The sequence below is a fragment of the Euprymna scolopes genome, chromosome 12 (assembly GCF_053919585.1).
Source record: "Euprymna scolopes isolate OS-2025 chromosome 12, ASM5391958v1, whole genome shotgun sequence".
In the NCBI taxonomy this organism is placed as follows: Eukaryota; Metazoa; Mollusca; class Cephalopoda; order Sepiida; family Sepiolidae; genus Euprymna; species Euprymna scolopes.
Genome location: NC_136493.1, coordinates 145,858,766 through 145,881,918, shown reverse-complemented (window position 1 = coordinate 145,881,918; position 23,153 = coordinate 145,858,766). Strand labels below are relative to the sequence as shown.

General features: G+C 32.5%; 1 protein-coding gene across 1 annotated transcript in view; it reads right to left on the bottom strand.

Moving 5' to 3' along the window:
* Positions 1–23,153, bottom strand: part of LOC145291527 (uncharacterized) — a 1,250,821-nt gene that overhangs the window by 696,816 nt on the left and 530,852 nt on the right. Inside the window, exons 51-57 of the mRNA XM_080137518.1 lie at positions 23,076–23,114; positions 19,449–19,484; positions 18,741–18,779; positions 11,500–11,529; positions 10,838–10,876; positions 8,507–8,542; positions 8,069–8,107 (exon numbers count right to left, since the gene is read on the bottom strand). Of these exons, the coding sequence (XP_079993644.1) occupies positions 8,069–8,107; positions 8,507–8,542; positions 10,838–10,876; positions 11,500–11,529; positions 18,741–18,779; positions 19,449–19,484; positions 23,076–23,114 (258 nt within the window). The remainder of the gene's footprint in view (positions 1–8,068; positions 8,108–8,506; positions 8,543–10,837; positions 10,877–11,499; positions 11,530–18,740; positions 18,780–19,448; positions 19,485–23,075; positions 23,115–23,153) is intronic.

Here is a 23,153-nt window from a genome sequence, read left to right as displayed (position 1 = left end):
GCCAACTAGCCACTTGGAAGATCCAATACCTATTTACCCGCATAACTAATATTTGTACAACCATCGTAAAAATTATTTTTAAACTCTCCATTGTAATGTTAAAACAATTATTTTTAGAAATAAAATAAATGTGAGTTACAAAATACATTAATTTTTACTAAAAAAAACATACAGACGAGCTTGTATTTACAAGTAGCAGATTTTATAACCGGTAAAACACATTTATTTTACAGAATAATTTTAAAAACAGTTTTTTTATCTTATGAGTCAAAGGTAGATTTGTGTAAGATTTAAACAAGACTATTACACAAGTCTGATTTTTACCCTAATTAGAAGAATAATTATTCATATATTTAAATTGTAACAATAATAAAAACTGATCCAAACTGTTTTATGATGATGAATTTTACTTCAGATCCGACAAATTTGTGACAAAGTGCAATGCAACTTGTGGTATTAGTGCAATAGGAAGATAATTTATCATTTGAAAGTGCTTCTGTGCTCCGAGTAAGTAATAGACACGTACCTTCACCCCAAGGAAGAATGGCCTTAGTATGACCTTCAACTTCTTGTGTCTCTGTTTTAGTAAGAATAATATTTATTTGTATTTTTTCTTGAGTTACCTTGGATTTAACTTTTATTTTCATGTCGTGATTATGTGGTGATAGCATAAAAGATTTTATTCATCACTGATAATGAAATGCAAGACTACAAAGCAATAACAAATAGAACATATTTAAAAGTCAACTTCTATATAGATCGTTATCTATAACCATGTTTAAAGATTGGTGTAATCTAATAAGATCTAATAATAAAAAAAAGATTTATAGCATTGACTTACATCTGATTTGTTCCGTCTCCTACCAAAAAACAATGGTTTCTTCTTATGAATTCATTCTTCATAACGTACCTGATACATTAACATGCTAATTAATGGATTTCAAAGCACACGCCCCCATCATCCTTTAAGATAATTTGATATATAAACCCATGCCCAGATCAGTACTTACATCTTTAGCACTTATTACATGTTAGACACAGCTTGCCCATTCTGCACGACCAGGCGCACTAATAAATGAATATAAATAAATGGATAAAAACGAACCTGTATATATATCACATGTTTTAGAAAATATAGTTTTATATTGTGTATATAAAATCCTGAAACCTCCTGGCAGATTATTGAATGTAACAATAAAAAAAACAAAAAATACAATGATTTTGATGAAACATCTATTGTTATACTAAAGCTGAGTCAGTTAATGTTTGTTTTTATAAAGCTTTATTTATTATACTTTAAACACATCTTTGTGCAAATTCGATAATTTTTATTTCACTGTCAACAATTTTATTTTCAACACATGGAAAATGAAAAAAAAACAAAAAACAGTTTTCAACCTAACAATATTTAGATATAGTTTCCTAAGAAAAACAGACAAACGTTCAACATTTTGTCAACCTTGTCCACTTTTACTAGATAAAAATGTATAAAAAATACGGCAAAAAAAATTTATGACATTATTTCTATTTTATGTGTAAACACGTGTTCAACAAAATTAAACCCGAGGTGCTTATTTTTCTCTGACGACTTGGAACAAGATAATAACAACAAACAACAACATAGCAAAAGCATCATTTTCATTAAACCACATGTGACAAAATAATAAAAAAAATGATTTAAAAGCAAAACAACTCATCAAATCGAACAATGTAGTTCAACCCTTGCGCAAACCCACTTGTACTTCTCTCTTCAAATCTGCAGACACTCACACACCTTACGCTCCAACAACCATACAAATACACTTGCATATTTGATGCCAACCATAATGCATCAGCAATCCTTACAACCGTGCAGAACGCTTACATTCATCAACTTCACAGCATCTGCATAGGAATTTAAGATGGTTGCATATTCTTATAAGTTTTTTTTTCAATATTATTTCTCAATTCATCGAATGTTGATATAATTACTATTTTATTTACATGAATTAAATATATAAGTTTATTTTCATTACTTTTATTGTGTGTAAACATAATATTGAAAAATAAAAAAAACATTGTAGTTGAGTTAATTTTGATGCATAAGGTGACCTTCATCTTTAAAAATAATGACACTCATCTAATCTTTCTATCTATCTTCCTTCTATCTATTCTTCTATCTTTCTTCTTCTTCTATCTTTCTTCTATCTATATATCTAAAATAAACTCTTCTATCTATCTATATATATATAAAATGAACTCATCTATCTATCTATCTTCTTTCTTTCTTTTCTTCTTTTCTACATATAAAATGAACTCATTTTTCCCCTCCGAGTTTGACCTTAATAAGATAAAAAAAAAACAGGACATTTTATGCAAATGTAATATGCACAAACTGCAGCACAATATCAGCTCTCCACTACGTCGCTGATCTTAGATTCCTATATTTCATTTGGTGAGAGTACACTGCAAAAATCGGTTTGGATCAACGGAAGTAGTAAACGCTTCTCTCTCTAATAAATTCCTCCTTCCACCACCACCCATTTACACCATTCGTGATTGTTCACAGGAGACAGTTACAAACGATTACCGGCATTGGTTTTTACAAAAAACTGAATTGGAATTTGGGTGAAACGCACCACGTTACTTATACATTGTTTACAATAAGGATTCTTTTCTTTTTTCTTTTTAAGAATAAACATCTAACGCATCATTTCTTTTATGCAAAAAACTGGATTGGAATTTGGATGAAACGCTTACACGTTTTTGTACTATTTATTTCCCAACATTTATAGAAAAAAAAAACACAAAACAAAAGGTAAGGGTGTTTTCTTACTATTTTGTGCTTGCACCTTACAATTACATAAGAATAATCATAATATTAATAATAATAATACTAAAACACAAAAAAATTAACTATAAAAATACTTCTTTTTTTTTTACCTGTAAGGTGTAAGCACACATTAGTTACAAAAACATCCCATGTTAAGATTGCTTTTCGAAATAACATTATTATTACAGCACAGTAACAACAAATATATAAGTACCCAAAAATTTAGTTTCATTCTTAAAACTATACATTGTTATGTGAAAGTACAGTTTCTTATCACTACAGTGTTCCCCTATATCATTGAATGGTGTTAAAACAAAGACTGCTAAACATCCACGACTAAAGCTGTGAAAATGTGGAAAAATTATAAAAATTCCCTTTCCATATGATAATTTCTAGGGCAATGCATCATAAAACATGAAAGCATTTATCAACTTGTGTTCAATTTTGTCTAACATTGATGAATTTTAAATTAAATCTTGTAACTAAATTTATAAATGTTTCTTAAAAAAACATTTTGTTTAACCATCTTCATATCTTGCAAACATTGCTTTTTTGTTTTTTCATCATGTCCCTTTTCTTTTTTTGGTTTTTGTTGTTCCGATTATAACATTGTTTATTTTTATTTTATCATATTTGTTTGGATCTAAATCCCCCCCCCCACACACACACCTCCAAACACCCGGACAAGTCTGGGCACTTGCAAGCAAAATATAAGTGTCTAGATCGCTATTGAAAGCCCTGAATTTAAGCATTACTAAAACAAAGTTTCTACCCCCCCTCCCCCGTAGAAAAGAACTTAGTTTTTGAAGTGAACACTGAAGAAAAAAAATAACACTCAAGAGGCCTCCAGAGCGCAACTGAAGGTACAAAATAAAAGTAAGGAGGTATTCAGAGTATTACTAAAATCAAGTTTTTACCCTATTGCCTAGAAAATAAATTATTTTTTAAAAGAGCGCTTAAAAACTAAAAAAAAAAACTCAGGAGGTTTCAATAGCGCTCCTGAAAGCATGAATTAACATTAAAGAAGGTTTCGAGAGCACTACTACAACAAAGTTTTTATCTTCTCTTACTTATAAGAAAATATATTTTTTTTAAGTGAGCAGTGAAAACAAACAAAACTCAGGAAGCCTACAAAAGCACTAAAATTAAGGAGGCATCTAGAGCAGGAATTCCCAAAGTGGACTCTATGGAACCCTGGGTCTATGTGAGTGAGGCTGAGGGTCTCCAGTAGTCTTTTCTAAAAGAAAACTAAATGCTTATATGACTGCAGACATTTAATTATTGATCTTTTTTACTAGAAATAGATATGATACATATCTACAGGTGTAAAGTGTTTCACGATGGTTTATGAAAAAGAAAATAAAAAGATTAAATTAACAAACAATGCAACAACTTTTTGATTAATCAAAAACAAAAAATAGTTGTAAGCTCGAAAATCATGAACAGGAACAACTAATGAACAAGTATAAGCAAATGCTAAGCTTCTCATCCAGGCTGTAGAGGTGACGCTTATCTCCCTTGTACCAACCAGAAGAAGACATGAGTTGTCTCCCCTGAGGTCTTTATAAAAACGAGCATGCAGAGCTCGTGACTCCTCCAATTCTAAACAGACCACCAAAACTATAGTGGCCTCGATAAAAAGTTACCAATTAGACATTTATAAAGGAGAAAAATAAGGAAAAAAAAAAAACAATGATGTGTTAATAAGTAAAATCTAATGACCCTAACAAATAGTTCTCAATATTTACAGTGCTTGGCGAGTGCATGCATAGGTATTTTTTATAAAATATTAAATAACAATAGTTGTAATTGGAATCTCACTCTGACACATTTGGAATCATTGTGAGGTTGCTGAAACATTTTTTTTCTAGTTCAAACTAGACATAGTCATGTATCAGTGGTTGTGGGAAGCTACTCCAATATTTGATTGGTGTCTTGTTTAGGGCCCAAAATAATGACAATTTTTAAAATGGATAAGTAGCTGAAAACAAAGAAATACAAAAAGAGTCAAAACAGTTCAAATGAAAAAGTGAAAGCAACGCTTAGTCTGCTGACAAAACAGTGTAGTAAATAATGGGCAATCAACAATTCCCCCACTATCCAACAATCATGAGATTGTCTTTTCAGTTACTGTGCAAATAAACCTGCTTGCAGCTGGTTTGTTTCAAATTCTACATTGTATCCAGCAAACCACTCCCTCCCTGATATTCCTTTGCGGACTGACACCACACTAGATGATCTGAAAATCACCCCTTCTCAAGTACATGATATTATAAAAAACCTAGACACCTCAAAAGCATATGGACCCGATCTTATCCTGACTGTACTATTAAAAAAATGCTCTGCTGAGATTGCTCCAGTCCTCTCCAAATTTGGCAACAAATGCCTTAACGAATCTTGCTTTCCTGACTGCTGGAAAACTGCTTCTGTGGTACCAGTTTACAAGAATCCTGGCAGAAGAACTGACTTGTGAAATTATTGCCCCATTAGCATCTTCCCTCTTTTTGCCAAAATATTTGAGTCCATAATTAATCAAGCTCTAGTCCATTACCTTACTATGGATTTTGGCAAGCCAGTTCTACAGCAGATATCCTAACTGTAATCTCTGAACGTATATACCATACACTGGACAAAGCAGGGGAGGAGAGGGCAGTAGTCCTAGATATATCTAAGGCTTTTGACAGGGTATTGCACGATGGTATCAGGAAAATCAGATCATATGGTATTACTAGGAAAATACTTAACATAATTAAATCCTTCTTAAATAAGAGAAAGATCCAGGTTGTCCTCGATGGTCCTACATCCAAACAATATGATATAAATGTGAGTGTACCTTAGGGATCTAGCCTTGAACCTTTATTACTCCTAATATTCATAAATGACATCCCTGATATAATTGTCTCTGAGATGGGTATATTTGGTGATGACACCATACTCTATAACATGTACAAGGGGAAAACAAATGAACACATATCTAAGGCAATAGCAGAAACACTAGAGGAAGACCTCCAATCTGTATTGAAATGGGAACAAAAATGAATGGTCACATTCAATGCTGCCAAAACTAAGCTTGTTTCCTTCAATAATTACAAGAAACCTTCTCAACCACCAACAGCTATGGCTGCAGATACATTACCGGAAAGTATTTCTTTCAAACTCCTCGGCTTAACATTCATAGGGAACATGAGTTGGAACAAATACATTGAGAGCATTGCCAGGGTCGCTGCTAGGAAAGTAGGCTCTCTTTACTGTGCTAGAAAGTTGCTTATACCTGAAAATATCCTATACCTCTACAAGGCCCCCATTCGCACATGTATGGAGTATTGTTGTCACATTTGAACTAGTGTATCTGCTACTAGTCTCTCGCTTCTGGACAGGGTTCAAAAGAAAGTCGTCAACCTGATAGGTCCTGAACTGTCATCTAAGCTTCAACCTCTGTCCCACGGATGAAATGTTGCATCCGTCTGCCTGTTTTACAAATGTTTTAACAAAAACTACAAGCCCTTCTACCCCCTCGACATAAATACCCTTATAAAAACAGCAAAGTCCCACCCCTACACAGTAGAGATCTCTCTATATGTAAAAAAGCCTTCTACTCTAAAAGTTTCTTTCCCAGAACTGCAAGACTCTGAAATTCTCTTCCAGGTTCCTGCTTCCTCAACTGTACTGATGTGCAGAAATTCAAGTGTAATGTGAACAATCATCTTGCTGCTAAAATCACTACATAGTATCCCTGCAAGTTATGTCCTTAATAGTAGCCCCTTACATCAAGGTGGCATTGTGCCTTGTTTGGGGTGAAAATGTAAAAAAAAAATTTTTTAATTTTACCGGCAGTGAAGAAAAAACATTTGGAAGTTTCTAAAAATAGAAAATATGATGAAAGTTATTTGAGCTTTGGATTTACTTGAACAAGTAATGAGGAAGAGGCAAATGGACTTTGTGTTGTGTGGAACTGTTCTTACGAATAGTAGCCTCTATCCAGCTAAACTAAACAACATTTAGAAACAAGACACAAGTTAGAAATAAAAGAATTGATTATTTTTTAAACAAATGCCAGGAACTGAGAACGAGGGAAACGTTTTTTTTTTTTTTATCTTTTCGTTAAGTGTTGATAGATCGTGCTTAAAAGACAGGGCAGATGGCGGGAAATGGTGGTACAATTCATGCCGATGCATGTTCATATTTGACTTTTAATTGAAGTATCCTAGTGTTTACGTCAATTTAAAAAGTTAACTTCAACTCGAGAAGGCAAAAAGAAATCCGTAGCAATAAATGAACTTAAAACCAGCTTAAAATATCTTTTAGGCAACAAAGCATCTCTAATCATAATTGTTCCAGGTTATACAACGTAATATTTAGACCATATACCTCGACTTTCTCTTAGTGATCATCAGGAGCTCATTAATCTTCACCTTTCTGGTTTATCCAATCGAGAAATTGACTTCAGATTGAAATGTGATGAGAAAACAGTACGAATGACTGTGCAAAAGAACTAAAACACTGGCAGTGTTCATCATGCCCCAAATCTGGTCGTCCAGAGAATTACTTCTTACAGGGAAGACAATGCAATCAAGATCCACAGCCTCAGAAATAGTTTTGAAACAGCTCCCAAAATCCAACAACAGTGTAATCTTGTTAAAAAGTTATCTCCCAAAATTGGCTGAATAGTTTGCTAGAGACTGCAAAGGTCAAATCTCTTGAACTTTTACTCCTTGGCAGCTCAAATTTTCAACTCAATCCGATTAAAAAGCTTGCCTTATCTCTAAATACCCTTTGTGTAAAATTTTAAATATTTAGACCAGAAATTGGCTGAGTAATTTGGTAGAGACCGCAGAGGTAAAAGTTTTTTAAAACTTTGACCCCTTAACATTTAGTTTTTGGGGCTCAAATCAAATTAAAAAGTTTGATCTATGTCCAAGTACCCTACATCTAAAAGTTCAAGTGTTTAGACCCAAAATTGGCAGAGGAGTTTGGTAGAGTGTTCAAAGGTCAAATCGTTGATCTTTGACAGCCAAATTTCTGGCCGAAAACTGATTAAAAATCTTTTCCCAAATCTCAATACCTCTCGAGTCTCTAGACTAAAAATTGACAGTAGTAGGTAGTGGTAGGGAAATGTAGACACACACACAGACAGACAATTTCACTTATATAGATAAATTGTTACAGTCTCTGACTGCAATAAAAAAAATGTCAAGTCATGGCAAATTGAGTAAGGTAGTCTATATATATATATATATAAAAGAAAAGATTACTGACCTCTTATTGAACTTTCTGGCATTTTACTGCTTTGAGTTTCTGGAATATAGATTGAAGTTAAAATTCTATAAAATAAAAATTTTCTATTCTGACAAATTGCTTAAATAAAGTTATGTTTTCAAAGCATTAAACAGAATATCTTTAAAAAAATTAACTTAATTATTGTCTTTTAAAATTACAATTCTACAAAGACAAACACTCTACAAACAAATCGAACGGACGGAGAAAAATGTGTCTCCTATGAGAAGATAGTTTTGTGAAACAACTTAAGATGAATGTTTGATAATATTATTATTTTTTTATTTTATTACTTCAACCTGCCTCAAATTATTCAAAACAATAAGTTGAAATAGATTTGTTAAAGACTTAGGTAAGTTTACGCTAACTGCAATCAGATAATGCCAGGCAATGCTGGATCAGGTCAGAAAGACTACTAACCTGTTAGGTAAGTTACTGGCGTCATTTCTGAAACCTCTGAAATATAAAATAATGTGTTTGTTAATATTAGAATACTATGAAATTAAATATAGTTAATCCAGTTTGGTTCATGACTAAAAAAATGTTTTGTTGTATCTTTGTTTCTTGAGTTGTGACTTTGTTCTCATTGGTATGCTTATATATTGAACACGTAAATATATATCAAGTATCGGCGCTGTCCATGTGTTGGTTCAAAGTTTCCATTCGTGACCTTGATTGAATAGGTTATGTTATTTGAAATAAACTGATTATTTAATACTCATGCCAAAAATTAAAACACATTTAATTTTAAATGAAAAAAACATTTCTTGAGGCAGTGTGAGATCCACGATTCTCGTTTCACTTTTAACAAACGTTCTCAATGCAGACAATGAAAAATGCTTGACATTTTCAACAATGTAAAATTCGGATATAGTCTCAAAATAAAAACAAACGTTCAACACATTGTCAACCTTAAATCCTTTTACTAGATACAAATGAGTAAAAAAAAATAAAAAATAGATGACTATTTTTTTATGTATAAACACGTTTTAAACACAAAACTCACGCTGATAATATTTTTCTCTGGCCACTTGGAACAAAAAATTAATAACAACAAACAATAACAAAGCAAAAACAAACTCACAGCAATATCATCAAACTGCAACCACGTAGAACAATTTTTCTTTTTAATTGAAAACAACATCAACACAAAACCTAACTCAGAAGATACCACCATGGTTCAAAATGATAAATAAACAAACACAAGATATTTAAAAATGCAAATAAATTATCAACAGAAAAGACTTCTTTCTCCCTTTCTCTCTCTCTCTCTCTCTATATATATATATATATATATATATATATATAGATAGATAGAAATTCGTATTCCTGTTTGTTTGTTCACGATTTGATTAATATATACGAAAAAGTTCTGTTAGTTTCTTCTTTCATTAATTTCTGTATGTAGTATGATTCGTGCAAAATATACGATTTAGATTGCCTATTACATTAAGGAAAATCAGTTTTATTAAATAGCTGTATGTTAATTACTGTTTATAGTGAGAGAATTGTGTTCTATTTAAGATTGTTATTTAAAATTGATTTATACTGATATTATATTTAATTTAATCTATTCTTACCACCATCGATTTGTTTAGAAATCAGTTGGAGTTATTTCTCCAGGGCGCCAACTTTGTTCTTTTTTTTTTCTTTTTTTTTTCTTTTTCGGCAGATATTAAAACTAAAAACAATACACTTATTTCGATTTTTTTTTATCAGAGAGTTACATTTTTATTTAAAAGAAACAAACAATCCAATTATGATTATTTAAAACAAAAACATACTTTCAAGCATTATTTTTGGAATTAGTTTAAATAAAAAAATTTCCAACATGATTTCGCAATGATCCAGTGGATTAGGAGGTTATTGCATAAGCATTAGTTTTCACGTTCGCATACATCTATTGGTGGTCTTTTGTTTTTAAACAGGTGTTTTGTAATTTCGTCGGATTTTGCTTTTTTTATTATCAGAAGCTTACATCCAATCCAATTATAATTCTTTATTTGAAAAAAAAAAAAAAAAAAAAAAAAAAAACAGATGTATCCTTTCTGCCAAAATATCTGGTTGAGCGGTTGTTGTTTGGTGACTTCAATGCCAAAATTGGTGCAGACTACCAAACCTAGGAAGGAGCTATTGGTAGAAATAGAGTTAATAAGTTCAACAATAACAGATTGCTACTGCTAAAGCCCTGCATTGTATGTGATCTTTTAAGACTATGTTTCATAAGTCTAGAGTAATGCTAGCTGGGGGGGGGGGGCTCCAAGCACTGTACCATCTCATTGACTATCATCATCAGAAAGGTAGACAGACAGGATGTTTTGATTGGTAAAGAAATGGCATAATAACATGAAAAATAAAAGGTAATTGCAACTTCTTTTCCAATTTTCGGATTTTGTGATCATGTTCATATATATTTTCTTTTCTTTTGATAGGTTAATAGGCGTTGTTTCTTCTGACTAGTTAAGGGTAAAATAGACTCATTGATTAATATAATAATTAAATGAACGATTTTGTGCAACGAAACAGGTGCTGTCCCGAATTGTGCATGTCAACATACTTAAAGGAATAAATTGTAAGATGGGCAACATCATGTAACTTGGAATTTGTCATATGCTCTGTGATTACATTGAGCTTTATAAATTAAGGATTGGTATAAATAAAAAGTGAAATATAATTGAAAAAAAATCTTATTTCCACAGAAAAAAAAACATATATATATATACATATATATATATATATAGGATTACTGACCTGTTATTGAACTTTCTGGAATTTTACTGCTTTGAGTCTCTGGAATATAAAATATTAATGTTAAAATTCTATAAAATACAATAATTTACTATTTGGATAAATTGCTTGAATAAAGTTAAATTTTTAAAGCATTAAACAAGATATTTTGAAAATGATGGAGCTTAATTTTTGTGTCTTTAAAAATTACGATTCTACAAATAAGTCGAATGGACGGATAAAAATAGATACAAATTTGTCGATCAAAAGATTGCATTTGTGAAACAACTTAAGATGAATGTTTGATAATATTATTTTGTTTAGTTTTATTACTTCAGCCTGCCTCAAATTATTCAAAACAATAAATTGAATGAACAAGTAGGTTTCAAATAAAAAGAAATTCATTTCGTCTTGCATTGAGATGGCGTTGCCTGGAATTCTGATTCAATTTTTCTTTCCTTTTTTCTTTGGTTGAAATGTGATAGTTATTTTTTAAGTTCTTTTTTTACGGTTAGAAATTCTTTTACAATTTTTATATTTTCGGTTATAATCGTCGATTTGAAATATTGAAATTTAAATAAAATTATAAAAATACATTTGTTAAAGACTCTTTGATAGGCATGCACTAACTGGATTCGGATAATTCCAGGCAATGATCGTATGTATATGAAAGAAAGACTACTAACCTGTTAGTAATGGCGTAATTTCTGTAACCTCTGAAATATTAAATATCATGTGTTTATTAACATGAGAATACTATGAAATTAAATTATTTTATATTTTAACAAATTTCCCTAGTAAAACAAAGATTCCTAAACACTAAACAAAAATTTTTTGAAAATAATTGAATTAATGTGTGACTTCACTTGAACATCGTATTTCTGTTTTTTTTTTTTTGTTTTTTTTTTTTCAGATGTAATATTACCTCCAATTTTCTTAACATAATTATACAGACTTGCTATCAAAGGGCATTTTCAGACTGTTTTTTTTTTTTTTTTTTTGCTCTTTGTAAACGCCAGTCATATAAGGAAATTCATTTTTTTTCCATTCTCATCTGATGACACATCAGCCACATCCCCCCTCAATCTGCTGGCTGCTATAAAGACAAACAAAACTGAAAAACAATACTCAGTAAAAGACATGCAGACCTACACTGACGAAAAAACTAATTGTGCTCTTTCTTTCATTCTGGGTGAAAGTCCTACTTCCCTCAGGAATTGAAAGATGCATCCATAATGTATATCTACAAAGGAAAGAAAACAGACAGTGCTACGACAACCATAGAAGAATCGCTGTTCTCAACTTGGTTAACCTTTATGAAGTTGCTTATATATCAATGACTGAGTATAAGTTTGTTTCAAAAATGTAATAAAAATAAGGTTTTAATATCAATTTTAGTGTGACTAATAACTCCATTTATATATATATATATATATATATATATACTAGCAAAAGTACCCGTCATTGACTGGGTTCAAAAACAGCCTACAGAAAATGGACTCTGATTTATGAAAGTATGATAGGTTATGAAAGGAAGGGTTGTAAAGAGATAGCTTCGAATTTGGGGGTATCAAAACCAAAGCAAAATATGATGAAAGTAAAAATAAAATAGATAAACCCCATAATTTATTATACCATACGTGTTCACACTGAAACACTTATCACAATATTCTGTGGATCTATATTAAAAAACGTTGTTAAACTTTCTGACATATATCCATTCTATGGAGGTCAGGCGCGAATGAACACCCCATAATTTTATTATACCATATTTCTTCAAACTGAAACATAATTATCAAAGTATACTTACGCAGATAGATATGAAAAGTCTTTATTAAAGTTTGTGTCTATTTCCATTCTGGAGGCCAGGCGTGAACACAGACCCCACAATTTTATTATACCATCCCCATTTAAGTTAAAACATACTTATCAAAGTATTATTATGTACAGCTATATCAAAAACACTTGTAAACGTTTTTTTTTTAATTTTTAAATTCTTTATTTCCATACTTTGTGGATCACGCGCGAACGCAGACCCCACAATTTTAATGAACCACCGTTCTGCCAGATCAAACATACCCATTCCTGTGTCTCGATACATCTATCATTATATTTCATCAGTTTTTTAAAATAGTCAACCATATAGGAGCCTATTCGTGACCAGACACACACACACACACACACACACACACACACACACACACACACAGACATTCAGCTTTATATTTATATATATATATTGTTTTTAAAATATAATTATCCACTGACATGTGTTTCGTCGTCTACGGCTCATCAAAGTGGCTGAATCTAGAGAGATTCGAAATCTAGCACATGCAACAAATCCTACATAGGCGCCACCAAATATTTCAGCAATAGAGTGGGCTTACATAAGAGCAACATCAAAATTACAGACAACAGACACCTCTATGTTTCAAAACACGTACACACATGCAGTGGAAACAGCTTCAAAATAATGCCAATCTTCCAAACAGACAATTATTTTTATTTACTTACACAGGAAAAAAACTTCATCACCAAATTCACCCCTGAACTGAACAGAACCTAATACCATCACACAAAAATATGAAATGCAAGGTACACTCGCATGCACACCCATACACATACACATACACACATCCACACATAAATCAGAACCGACACATTAAAACACACACACGTGCGCGCATACAACCACACACAGACATAACACCCCTATCTCTAATACAACACACTGAACAATACCAACCCTACTTAATCTCGAAACCAACAACACTAGGAGACACCTAAAACCATAGTATAATATCTGTTCCAACACCTCGCTCCTTCCTCAGTCAGGGGAGGAGAACCCCCTCATGACTGAAACGACTATCTTCCCTTCTATCATCCCCCTCCCATACCTGCACCCCCCCCCAATGCCCCCCTCTGGGGAACAAAATCTTCCCCACACTAGGAACCGATCCTGGGTCTGGCCATACCCACATGGGGAGACAAATAAATAGAAACATTAAAAAATCCCCTATTTTAAATACACCCCTCTTTCTAAACAAACATAATATAAGACTAAAACGAAAAATCACAATACTAAAATCCAAGAATCAAAAAAAAAAAATAAAAAAAAAAAAATAAATAAATATCAAAATAGAATGAAAGCACCCCTACCCTTACTTCAGAAGAGCCAGTCTCCCCTCCCCACACATACACATCAGTAAAGACCTCGACCACAGCCGCCTTCCTAAGAAAGCAAATAACCCCAAAATACTATAAAACAATATACACATTCCCAAACCAATAAAAGCAAGCGTGCACACACACACACACACACACACACACACACACACACACACACACACACACACCCTACCCCACCCTAAAGGAAAAGAAAAACACATTAGCAGAAAGAGATAGCTGACTGACTACAGTGAGGTCAAAATTTCCCTGGACAAACCAAATAAAAAAGCCATAAAAAAAGCAATAAAAATTCAGCATACCAATGTATAATAAACACTTACAAGCCTCCACCCCTTGGAAAAACTTCAAACTAACTACGAAAATCGCCATTTTTACACATTTTAAAATAATTTCTGACTAGGACGCATCACAGACCGTCTGAAACGAGCATAAACGATTTCAATGACTTAAAAACATTATTACAATGATCCAAACATAATTCTCAATGAAAAACCAAGACACGGAATAATAAAATAATGTTAAAAAATACACATTGTTGGTGACTACTCCCTTATTTAAATATATATAATATATATACACACACACACACACACACACACACATAGTGGTGGGCTGAGTTGTCTGCTAGAATACCAAAGGATTTTGACCATAAAGATTAAAAAAACTTATGACAAAATCAAACAAGCATTCAAACCATAATCTTCATTTACAGTTTTTTTTTAATCTAAAGATGGCTCTGTTTTAATCAAGGAGACAGACGGTATCATGGCACTTTACAGTCCTGTTTAATAAGTCGTCTCAGCAATGACAACAAATGCAGATTCTGCCACACAAAAGTAGAGAGTGTGAACCACCTGACATCCAGCTGTAAGGTTCAGCTGGAGGACGACTACCATATGATGCAACACAATGGTGTGTGTAAATATCTCCACGAGACAATCCATAAAAAGTTGAATATTGAATGTAGCAGCAAGTCCTGGGAACCAGAAACAACAGTTGGAAATAAGTTATACACCATTCACTATGAGTATGCAATTCCTACAACTACGTGCCTTAAAAATGGAGCAATTAAATCCGACATAGTGACATGGGATAAAAAGGAAAAAAAAGCAAACTTAGTAATAGTTAATATCCTCAATGATGCTCGGTTAAACAGATGAAAGGGAAAAGATAACAAAATACCAAAGTGTTATATATAGCATGAAAAGAAACTGGAATCTTAGGAAGATTTCTATCATTACAGTAATTATAGGAACAATTAGACTCATAAAAAAAATTTAAAAAACTACCTGGTAAATATACCCGGTGAACCAAATGCAAGAGAGATTCAAACAATTGCACTTAAAAGGACGGTTAGAATCTTAAAAATATCTCTCGGTTGGAATATATAAGTGCTGTAGGGACTTACCCATGCACAAGAGATGAACTTTTCTGAACTGTATAAATAGACTGAGAGGTACGACTCTCGATGTGGTCAGTGTACTTCATAATATACCATCTTGGCGGTATGTGCTGCGATTGTAGCTCTTTGTATATTCGGTTTTCTTTCAATACAATTGACCTTTTCTAACTCGTATCCGTATTCATAGTTTTCCTGAGTGATAAAACTTTGCTAACAAAATCTGAATTTCAAACACGCAGTGTTCCATAAAAACTTGGTGATGAAGACCTCAAATTCACAAAGGGAATACTCACAATAAATTTGTGACAGATAACTCAGATTAAAAAACAAAAAAGAAAAAGGATAAAATTCATACCAGTAATTACACACCGAAGCTATCGGACAACAAAGTAGAATTCCCAATGAATAAAATACTTTTTCGAAATTACAAAAATACCACAAGTCTTTCAACTAACAGTAAAAAAAAAAAAGGAAAAAGTCGTTTTGTTGGACACCAGGAAAAAAGTATCAACACTGAACAAGGTGCCTTAAATAAGTTTCCAAACTTTTTTCTACAGGCATTTAAAATTGTCATTTATACTCTTGAAAATTCAGTATGTTATTATACATCTTATAAGATGACTGACCAATTATGATTTCAGGTTCAAATGAACAGCTGCAGCAGGAATTAAAATACACCCTACTAAAGCCTGATTGTCACAGCTGGTGAATTTAAAAAATGCAATCTGGACGTGAGGACACTTTAGAAGAACGATATGCAATAAAAATCTGTCTTAAATTTGAAAAAAAAAATGCCACAAAAACATGAAATACTGCCTTTGGACCATCTTGCATGAATTGAGCATCAATTTTTGAGTGGCATAAGAGATTCAAAGAGGGCAGGGAGTCTGTGAGTGATGATGGAAGGTGTAGGAGAGGTAAGGAAGTTAGAACACCAGAGTTGATTGGCCAAATAAAGAATTTCATGGATAAGGACCGTTGTGTATCTATAGAGGCAATAAGTGCACAGTTTGATGTCAGTGTGATAACTGTACACAGAATTATTCATGAGGAACTGAAGATGCGGAAGGTTTGTGTAAAATTTGTCCCAAAAGTGCTCAGAGAAGATAAGAAAGGAAAACGTTGTCATGATAGCAGAGAGATGGTCAAGCTGATCAATTCAGATTCCACAGTTCTTGATGCTCTGGTGATCTGAAATGGTGATCTGATGAAAGCTGGATCTACTGCTAGTATCCAGAAATCAAGAGACAGAGTTTCCAGTGGAAGCATGCTGGCTCTTCCAAACTAGAGAAAGCCAGACAGAGCAAATTCACCTACAAACTTAAGATGGTCTCTTCTTTTGACAACACATGATCTACATGCACTAGGTTCCCACAGGGCAGACAGTCAACAACGAATACTATGTTAAGGTTTTAAGGGATTTCAAGAAGAGATTCTGTCTAAAGAGGCTAGCACTCTTCAATTTGGGTCAGTGGCATTTCCACCAGGACAATGCACCGGCACACAACCCCATTCTTGTCACACTTGGCCAAGTTCCTCACCCTCCCTATAGTTCAGACTTTGCTTCTTGTGAGTTTTGGTTATTCCATAAGCTCAAGGAAAATCTTAATGGCTGTTGTTATGAAACAATTGAAGAAATAAGAGATTGTGGAGAGGGTTATTGATACATTCACACAAGAGGACTTCAGTTTCTTTGTATAAACGTGAAAATAACAAATTAACTGAACTTGTGCAATAGAATTGAGATGTTATTCAGAAATTAATGAATATTACTAAAGAACCTTAAATCAATATTGGGTATTAAATACAATGGTACAAAATGTACTCAAACTCCACTGAAACCAATTTATAAAAGCGTTACTCAGTTGACATTAGATACATTTTACATGTAGAGGAAGAGTCGATCGACACCATTTTTGAGACATTTGATTTAGAATAACCAGAACCAGAACAGTGATGGTTAAGAAGAAAGAAAATTCACTGACTATCAACCCAAAGTGGAAAAGATATTTGCAAGTTTTTTACAAAGCAAAAAAGCCTTAAAAGCTTTGTTGTTGGGACTTACCCATGCACAAGAGATGACCTCTTCTGAACTGTATAACATTGAAAGGTATGACTCTCGGAGTGGTCTGTGTACTTTGTAGTATGCCATCTTGAGTATATGTGCTACAAGTGTTGCTCTTTGTATATTCTGTTTTGTTTTACTACAAGTTACGATATCCATGTCCGTGTTTTTCCTTAGTGACCCTTCCATGCCACAACAATAAGATAGCAAGGGAATATTTGACATCCAGTAGGATGCCCCATCCTCAGCTTAAACAAACTGATAAGAAAATTTAAAGCAAAAAACGTGCCTCCACAAGCATCACCAAATATTAGGTTTCTCTGCTATATTTGTGAACGATTATGCAAGACTGAAGCTGGGTTGAGATTATATATATATATATATATATATATATATATATATATATATATATATATATATACACACACATACATACATATATGATGATTGCTGCATCTTTCCAGATGATCGCCGTCACATTGAGTTCTCCCAATCTTGTTGTCCATGCCATCTCAGATGATTCTGCACTCCCGCCGCAGATTTGCGCATCTTGAAGCAGATGTCACATACAAATTTAGCAATTTCCATCGTGTTGACTTCCTTTGGAGGTTGAAGGGTATTCCTGTGAACAATCACATGTCTTCTCAAACCAGACTTGCAAACTTTGCTGCATGTTAAACAGATCATTTGGTTCGGACTAATAGGTGCAAAGTTGACCTGAACAGGAGTTTTGTGCGATTTAAGGTGGTTGACGTAGCCAGCTTTTGACAAAAGCACTCGTTCACAAGTGTGGCATTTTCAGCTTTGTGTGTCATGGTTAAGACCATCAATTAAACCTTTGCGAAGCTCTTGCTTCAGAGTGCTGTGGGCCTGCTTTCTTTTCTCTAGAGCATCACACCTTTCACGTACAAGCTTTCGCCACTTCGGCCTTTGCAGAGTAAGTTCTTCTCATGTGTTGATGTCGATTTGTAAGACTTTCAAATTATTCTTTGTAGAGTCCTTGAACCTTTTCCTAGGCTTGTGTTGAGGACACTTGCCATTTTCCAGCTTCCTGTAAAAAATTTGTTTTGGCAGCCTACAATCTTTCATTTGAACCAAGTGGCCCACTTGTGAGATTTGATTACAAGGGTCTCAACACTAGAGCAACATGCTCTCACAAAGATTTTAGTATCGGGTACTTGTGCTTTGCACTTGATGTTTAAGGTACGTCTACATACATATATACATACATACATACATACATACATACATACAAAAGAAGGATTACTGACCCATCATTGAACTTTCTGGTATTTTACTGCTTTGAGTCTCTGGAATATAAAATATTTTTAACATTAAAATACTATAAAATTAAATAGTTTTCTATTTTGACAAATTGCTTGAATAAAGTTAGGTTTTCCAATCATTAAACAAAATACCTTGAAAATAATTGAACTTAATTATGTGACTATTAAAATTACAATTCTACAAAGGCAAACACTCTACAAACAAGTCGCATGGGCGGAGAAAAATTTATAAAAATTTATCCCTATGAAAAAATTGTATTTGCAAAACAACTTGAGATGAATGTTTGATAAAATTATTTTTGTTCATTCTTATTACTTTAACTTGACTCAAATCATTCAAAACAATAAATCGAATGTTTCAAATAAAAAAAATCAGTTCTCATTGCATTGAGATGACGTCGTTCAGGATTCTGTTTACATTCAAATTTTCTTTCCTTTTTTCCTTTGGTTAAAACGTGCTGTGTCAATGCAGTTATTTTAAAGTTCGTTTTTCTTTTTCGGTTAGAAACACTTTTAGAATTTTAAATATATTCAGTTATAATCATTCCTACGTAATATTGAAACTTAAATAATTACAAAAAAATAGATTCGTTAAAGACTCTTTGATAGGTTTACACTAACTGTATTCAAATAATACTAGGCAATGCTGGGTCGGATCAGCTTGTATATGTATATGAAAGAAAAACTACTAACCTGTTAGGAAAGTTACTGGCGTCATTTCTGAAAACTCTGGAATATAAAATAATGTGTTTGGTTATATATGTATGTTTTTTTTTACATAGACTTATCCTCGAGTGGTCTCTGGCCTTGATAAGGGTTAAGAGTATACAGTAGTCAATTGGACAATATAGTAATCGTTAGTAATGGAAATTTGGTAAATTTGTTAACTTAAGTGAAACGGCTCATCAAGAACTTGTTTACGTTGGACGTGAAGACAACTATATTGTAGTCAGCTGGAAAGCAGGAAAACGGCCTTGGTAACAGATTTGATGTACATGTTCCATTTAAGATGAGGAGTAAAAGTCAAGCCCAGAAGCTTGTCAAAATATGGAGCCTCCCTAGGACGAGAGCCATTCATTTCAATTAATGCCAGATGGGGATCAGAACGTTGATGATGTAAAGATAGAAGCTTAGTTTTAGATGCATTAAAAGTAACCAGCCACTCCTTTCCCCATTGTACCACGTGCTCAAGAAAGCAATTCTTATCATGGACATGCATCCGAAGCAGAGATGTGTCAGTGTATTTTTGGCAAAACTACTTTGAGAATAATGGTAACTATGTAGGAAAATGAATTCTGGTGCAAAAGGTTGCTCGATTTTATGGTACCACTCACTTCTTTGCAGCGCTTCAACTTTTTGAGTTAAAAATATAGGAGTCTTTACTTTTGGAATGACAAAACATGCTCCAGATGCTCATGCACAGTCATTGGTCATTACTGGCAAAAGTGTATTGAGGGTGGTGGTGACTATATAGAAAAATAGATTTTTTTAATGATACTATTTCAGTCTTTGTAGCTTTCCAACTTTTTGATTTAAAGCAAAATAGGCTTTACTTTTGGAATGACACTTGTGTGTGTGTGTGTGTTATATATACACACACGGTCAAGTAACTAATGGGGGAAGTTTACTAGTCAGATGCCGTTTATGTTTCTTGGAAGTTTTTTAACCTTTAAAACTATATAAAAAACTTATTTAATTTTTATATTTTTTTGTCATCTGTTGGATAGCTATTTAGTCAGTAAATTATTTAATTACCTGCAATCAATGCATTAACTTGCTCTCTCGAATTCACAATAGTCCTAATGTTAATTTAAGGGATCATCAGTTGTTTACCATGAAACACTGTTTCGAGGAGTTGAAAACAAAACAGTACATTACATCATGGCTCCCCAGCAGTGTTGATCAAACACCACCTCCCTTAATCACAAGAACAAAAAAGGTTCCAGATATTAGATCTACTTACCTGCTCATGAATTAGTTGACTAACCTATTCATGTTATAAAAATGTCTTCCTTACCTGTGAGATTCGCCCCCCCCCCGTCTCCAAATTCAAAATGGATTTACATTTTTTAATTTACCAGTGTTGTATTTATAAGATTAGGATTAATCCATTTAACTAGTTATCACCTCCTACTGTTATTAGTACTTTATATATTTACATACTTATTTATTTATTAAAAATATATAAATTTTAAAAGCATATATATTTTTATATATATATATATATATATATATATATATATATATATATACTCGCATGGGTACCCGGCATTGCCTGGGTTGACCTGAAGTTCCATTTGGAACACACCTGCTATACTAATCATTTTCATAATGGGCAATGTGGATACCCCCACAACAATTCCAAAAATAAAAGAACGGATGAAAACATGTAAATGTAATCGCCACAAAAAAACAAGTACATGATACCCTCTCCATCAGATGTTTCGGCAGAAGGGATACAAAGAGAAGAAACTATTCTCCAGATATTGAGCACTGGAAAGACCCCCCCCCTCAAAAAAAAAAAAAATAATTAAAAATAAATCATTACAACTTTTGTTTCAATAAAAATGGCAGCGAATGCTCGTTCGATCACAAAAAAAAAAAAAAAATAGCCAAGTAGGCAGAACCCTAAAAAATAAACCAAAGATCTACCAAAAATTAATTAAATTTATCGTTATTTTATGTTTCAGATGTAATTCCCGCCCCACTACCACCACCCACCAAAAATTGTATTTGTCATGTTTTGCCCCAACCCCCACCTCAATTGCCAAACTTGAAAAAATGCTAGAGATGACGTCTTGTTGAACGCTTTGTGGCCAAAAAGTGGGTGCTCATTTTATGTTAAATTTATATAGAAAAGTGACCTCCCCTACTCTAAAATGTTAATTTTCTTTTTTTTTTCAAAACTTCTTCTTCCATATTATTTATAAAGGCTGTTTAAACGTATCAGGCCCACCCCCCCAAAAATAGATCTTTTTTTTTTCTAGTGATTAAACGATGCTGGGTCACGTTGTAAAGATTTACCTTTTTTTTTAATTAGAAATTTAAGTTTGTAATCGATGAGATTAACGTGAAAAAAGAAAGAAAAGTGTAAATTGTAGACTTCAGAAGGGGGGGGGCAGTAGATCTTGATTTTTTTAGGTGTTAAACAACGCTGGGTCACATCGTAACAATTTACTGATTTCTGTATAGCTGTTTAAAGAATAATAAAAACAGACAAATGAAATGTTTGGAAGTTTCTAGGGGCAAATAACTCTAAAAAAGTTTTTTAAAAAATCGATGTTGGAATAATCATTCCAAAATAAATTAAATTAAATATGTTATCAATTATCGTTTAAAATTTATTAAATAACAATTTTAAATAGAACACTTAAAACAATTCTCTCGCTAGAAACATTAAGATACTGCTATTTAATAAAATCGATTTTTGTTAATGTAATATGCAAATGACATGATCTCTTAATTGTATATTTTGCAAAAATCATACTATATATAGAAATAAATGAAAGAGTAAAGTAAGGAAACTTTTGTATATATATTAATCAAATTGTGAACAACAGATAGGAATACAAATATATATATATATTTTATACATTATTAATATAGTTTTGGATTTTCATTATTAATTTATTCTGGTCAATTTTATACAATTTAAAAGCATCAGGATAACGAACAAATGCTTTATTTTACTGTTTAAATATTTAAGTTTTATCTCCACCTTGTTTAATCATCCTTATTACTAAGCTAGAAAGTGGGGATATAAAATCTATTAATTATAACGTAACGCGAACTATTCTCAGAAACTATGACATAATACTTCCGTAAAACATAAATATAGGGCAAGTAATATCTTTGTGCGGCATACAAACTATTTGAAAGGAGGAAACAGTTTCTGTTATCAAATATTTTATAAACAAAGTCAAAGTCTCTGACCGCAATAACATAATCCCAAGAAATAACGTGTTGGGTAAGCTCGGAAATATATATTATTTAATATAGTTTTGTTTTTAAATCCCCATCACAGGATTTCAGGGTAGACAACTGATGATCCCTGAAATAATATTAGGACTATTGTGAATTCAAGAAAGCAAGTTGATGCAGCTATTGCAGGTGATGAAATGACTTAATAACTAAATAGCTATCCAACAGATGACAAAAAAAAAGAAAATATCGAAATTAAATAAGTTTTTCATATAGTTTTAGAGGTTAAAAAACTTCCAAGATTATATATGTGTGTGTGTATATATATATATATATATATATATATATATATATATATATATATATATATATATATAATCACAAAAAAGGATTACTGACCTGTTATTGAACTTTCTGGCATTTTACTGCTTTGAGTCTCTGGAATATAAAATATTAATGTTAAGATTCAATAAAATA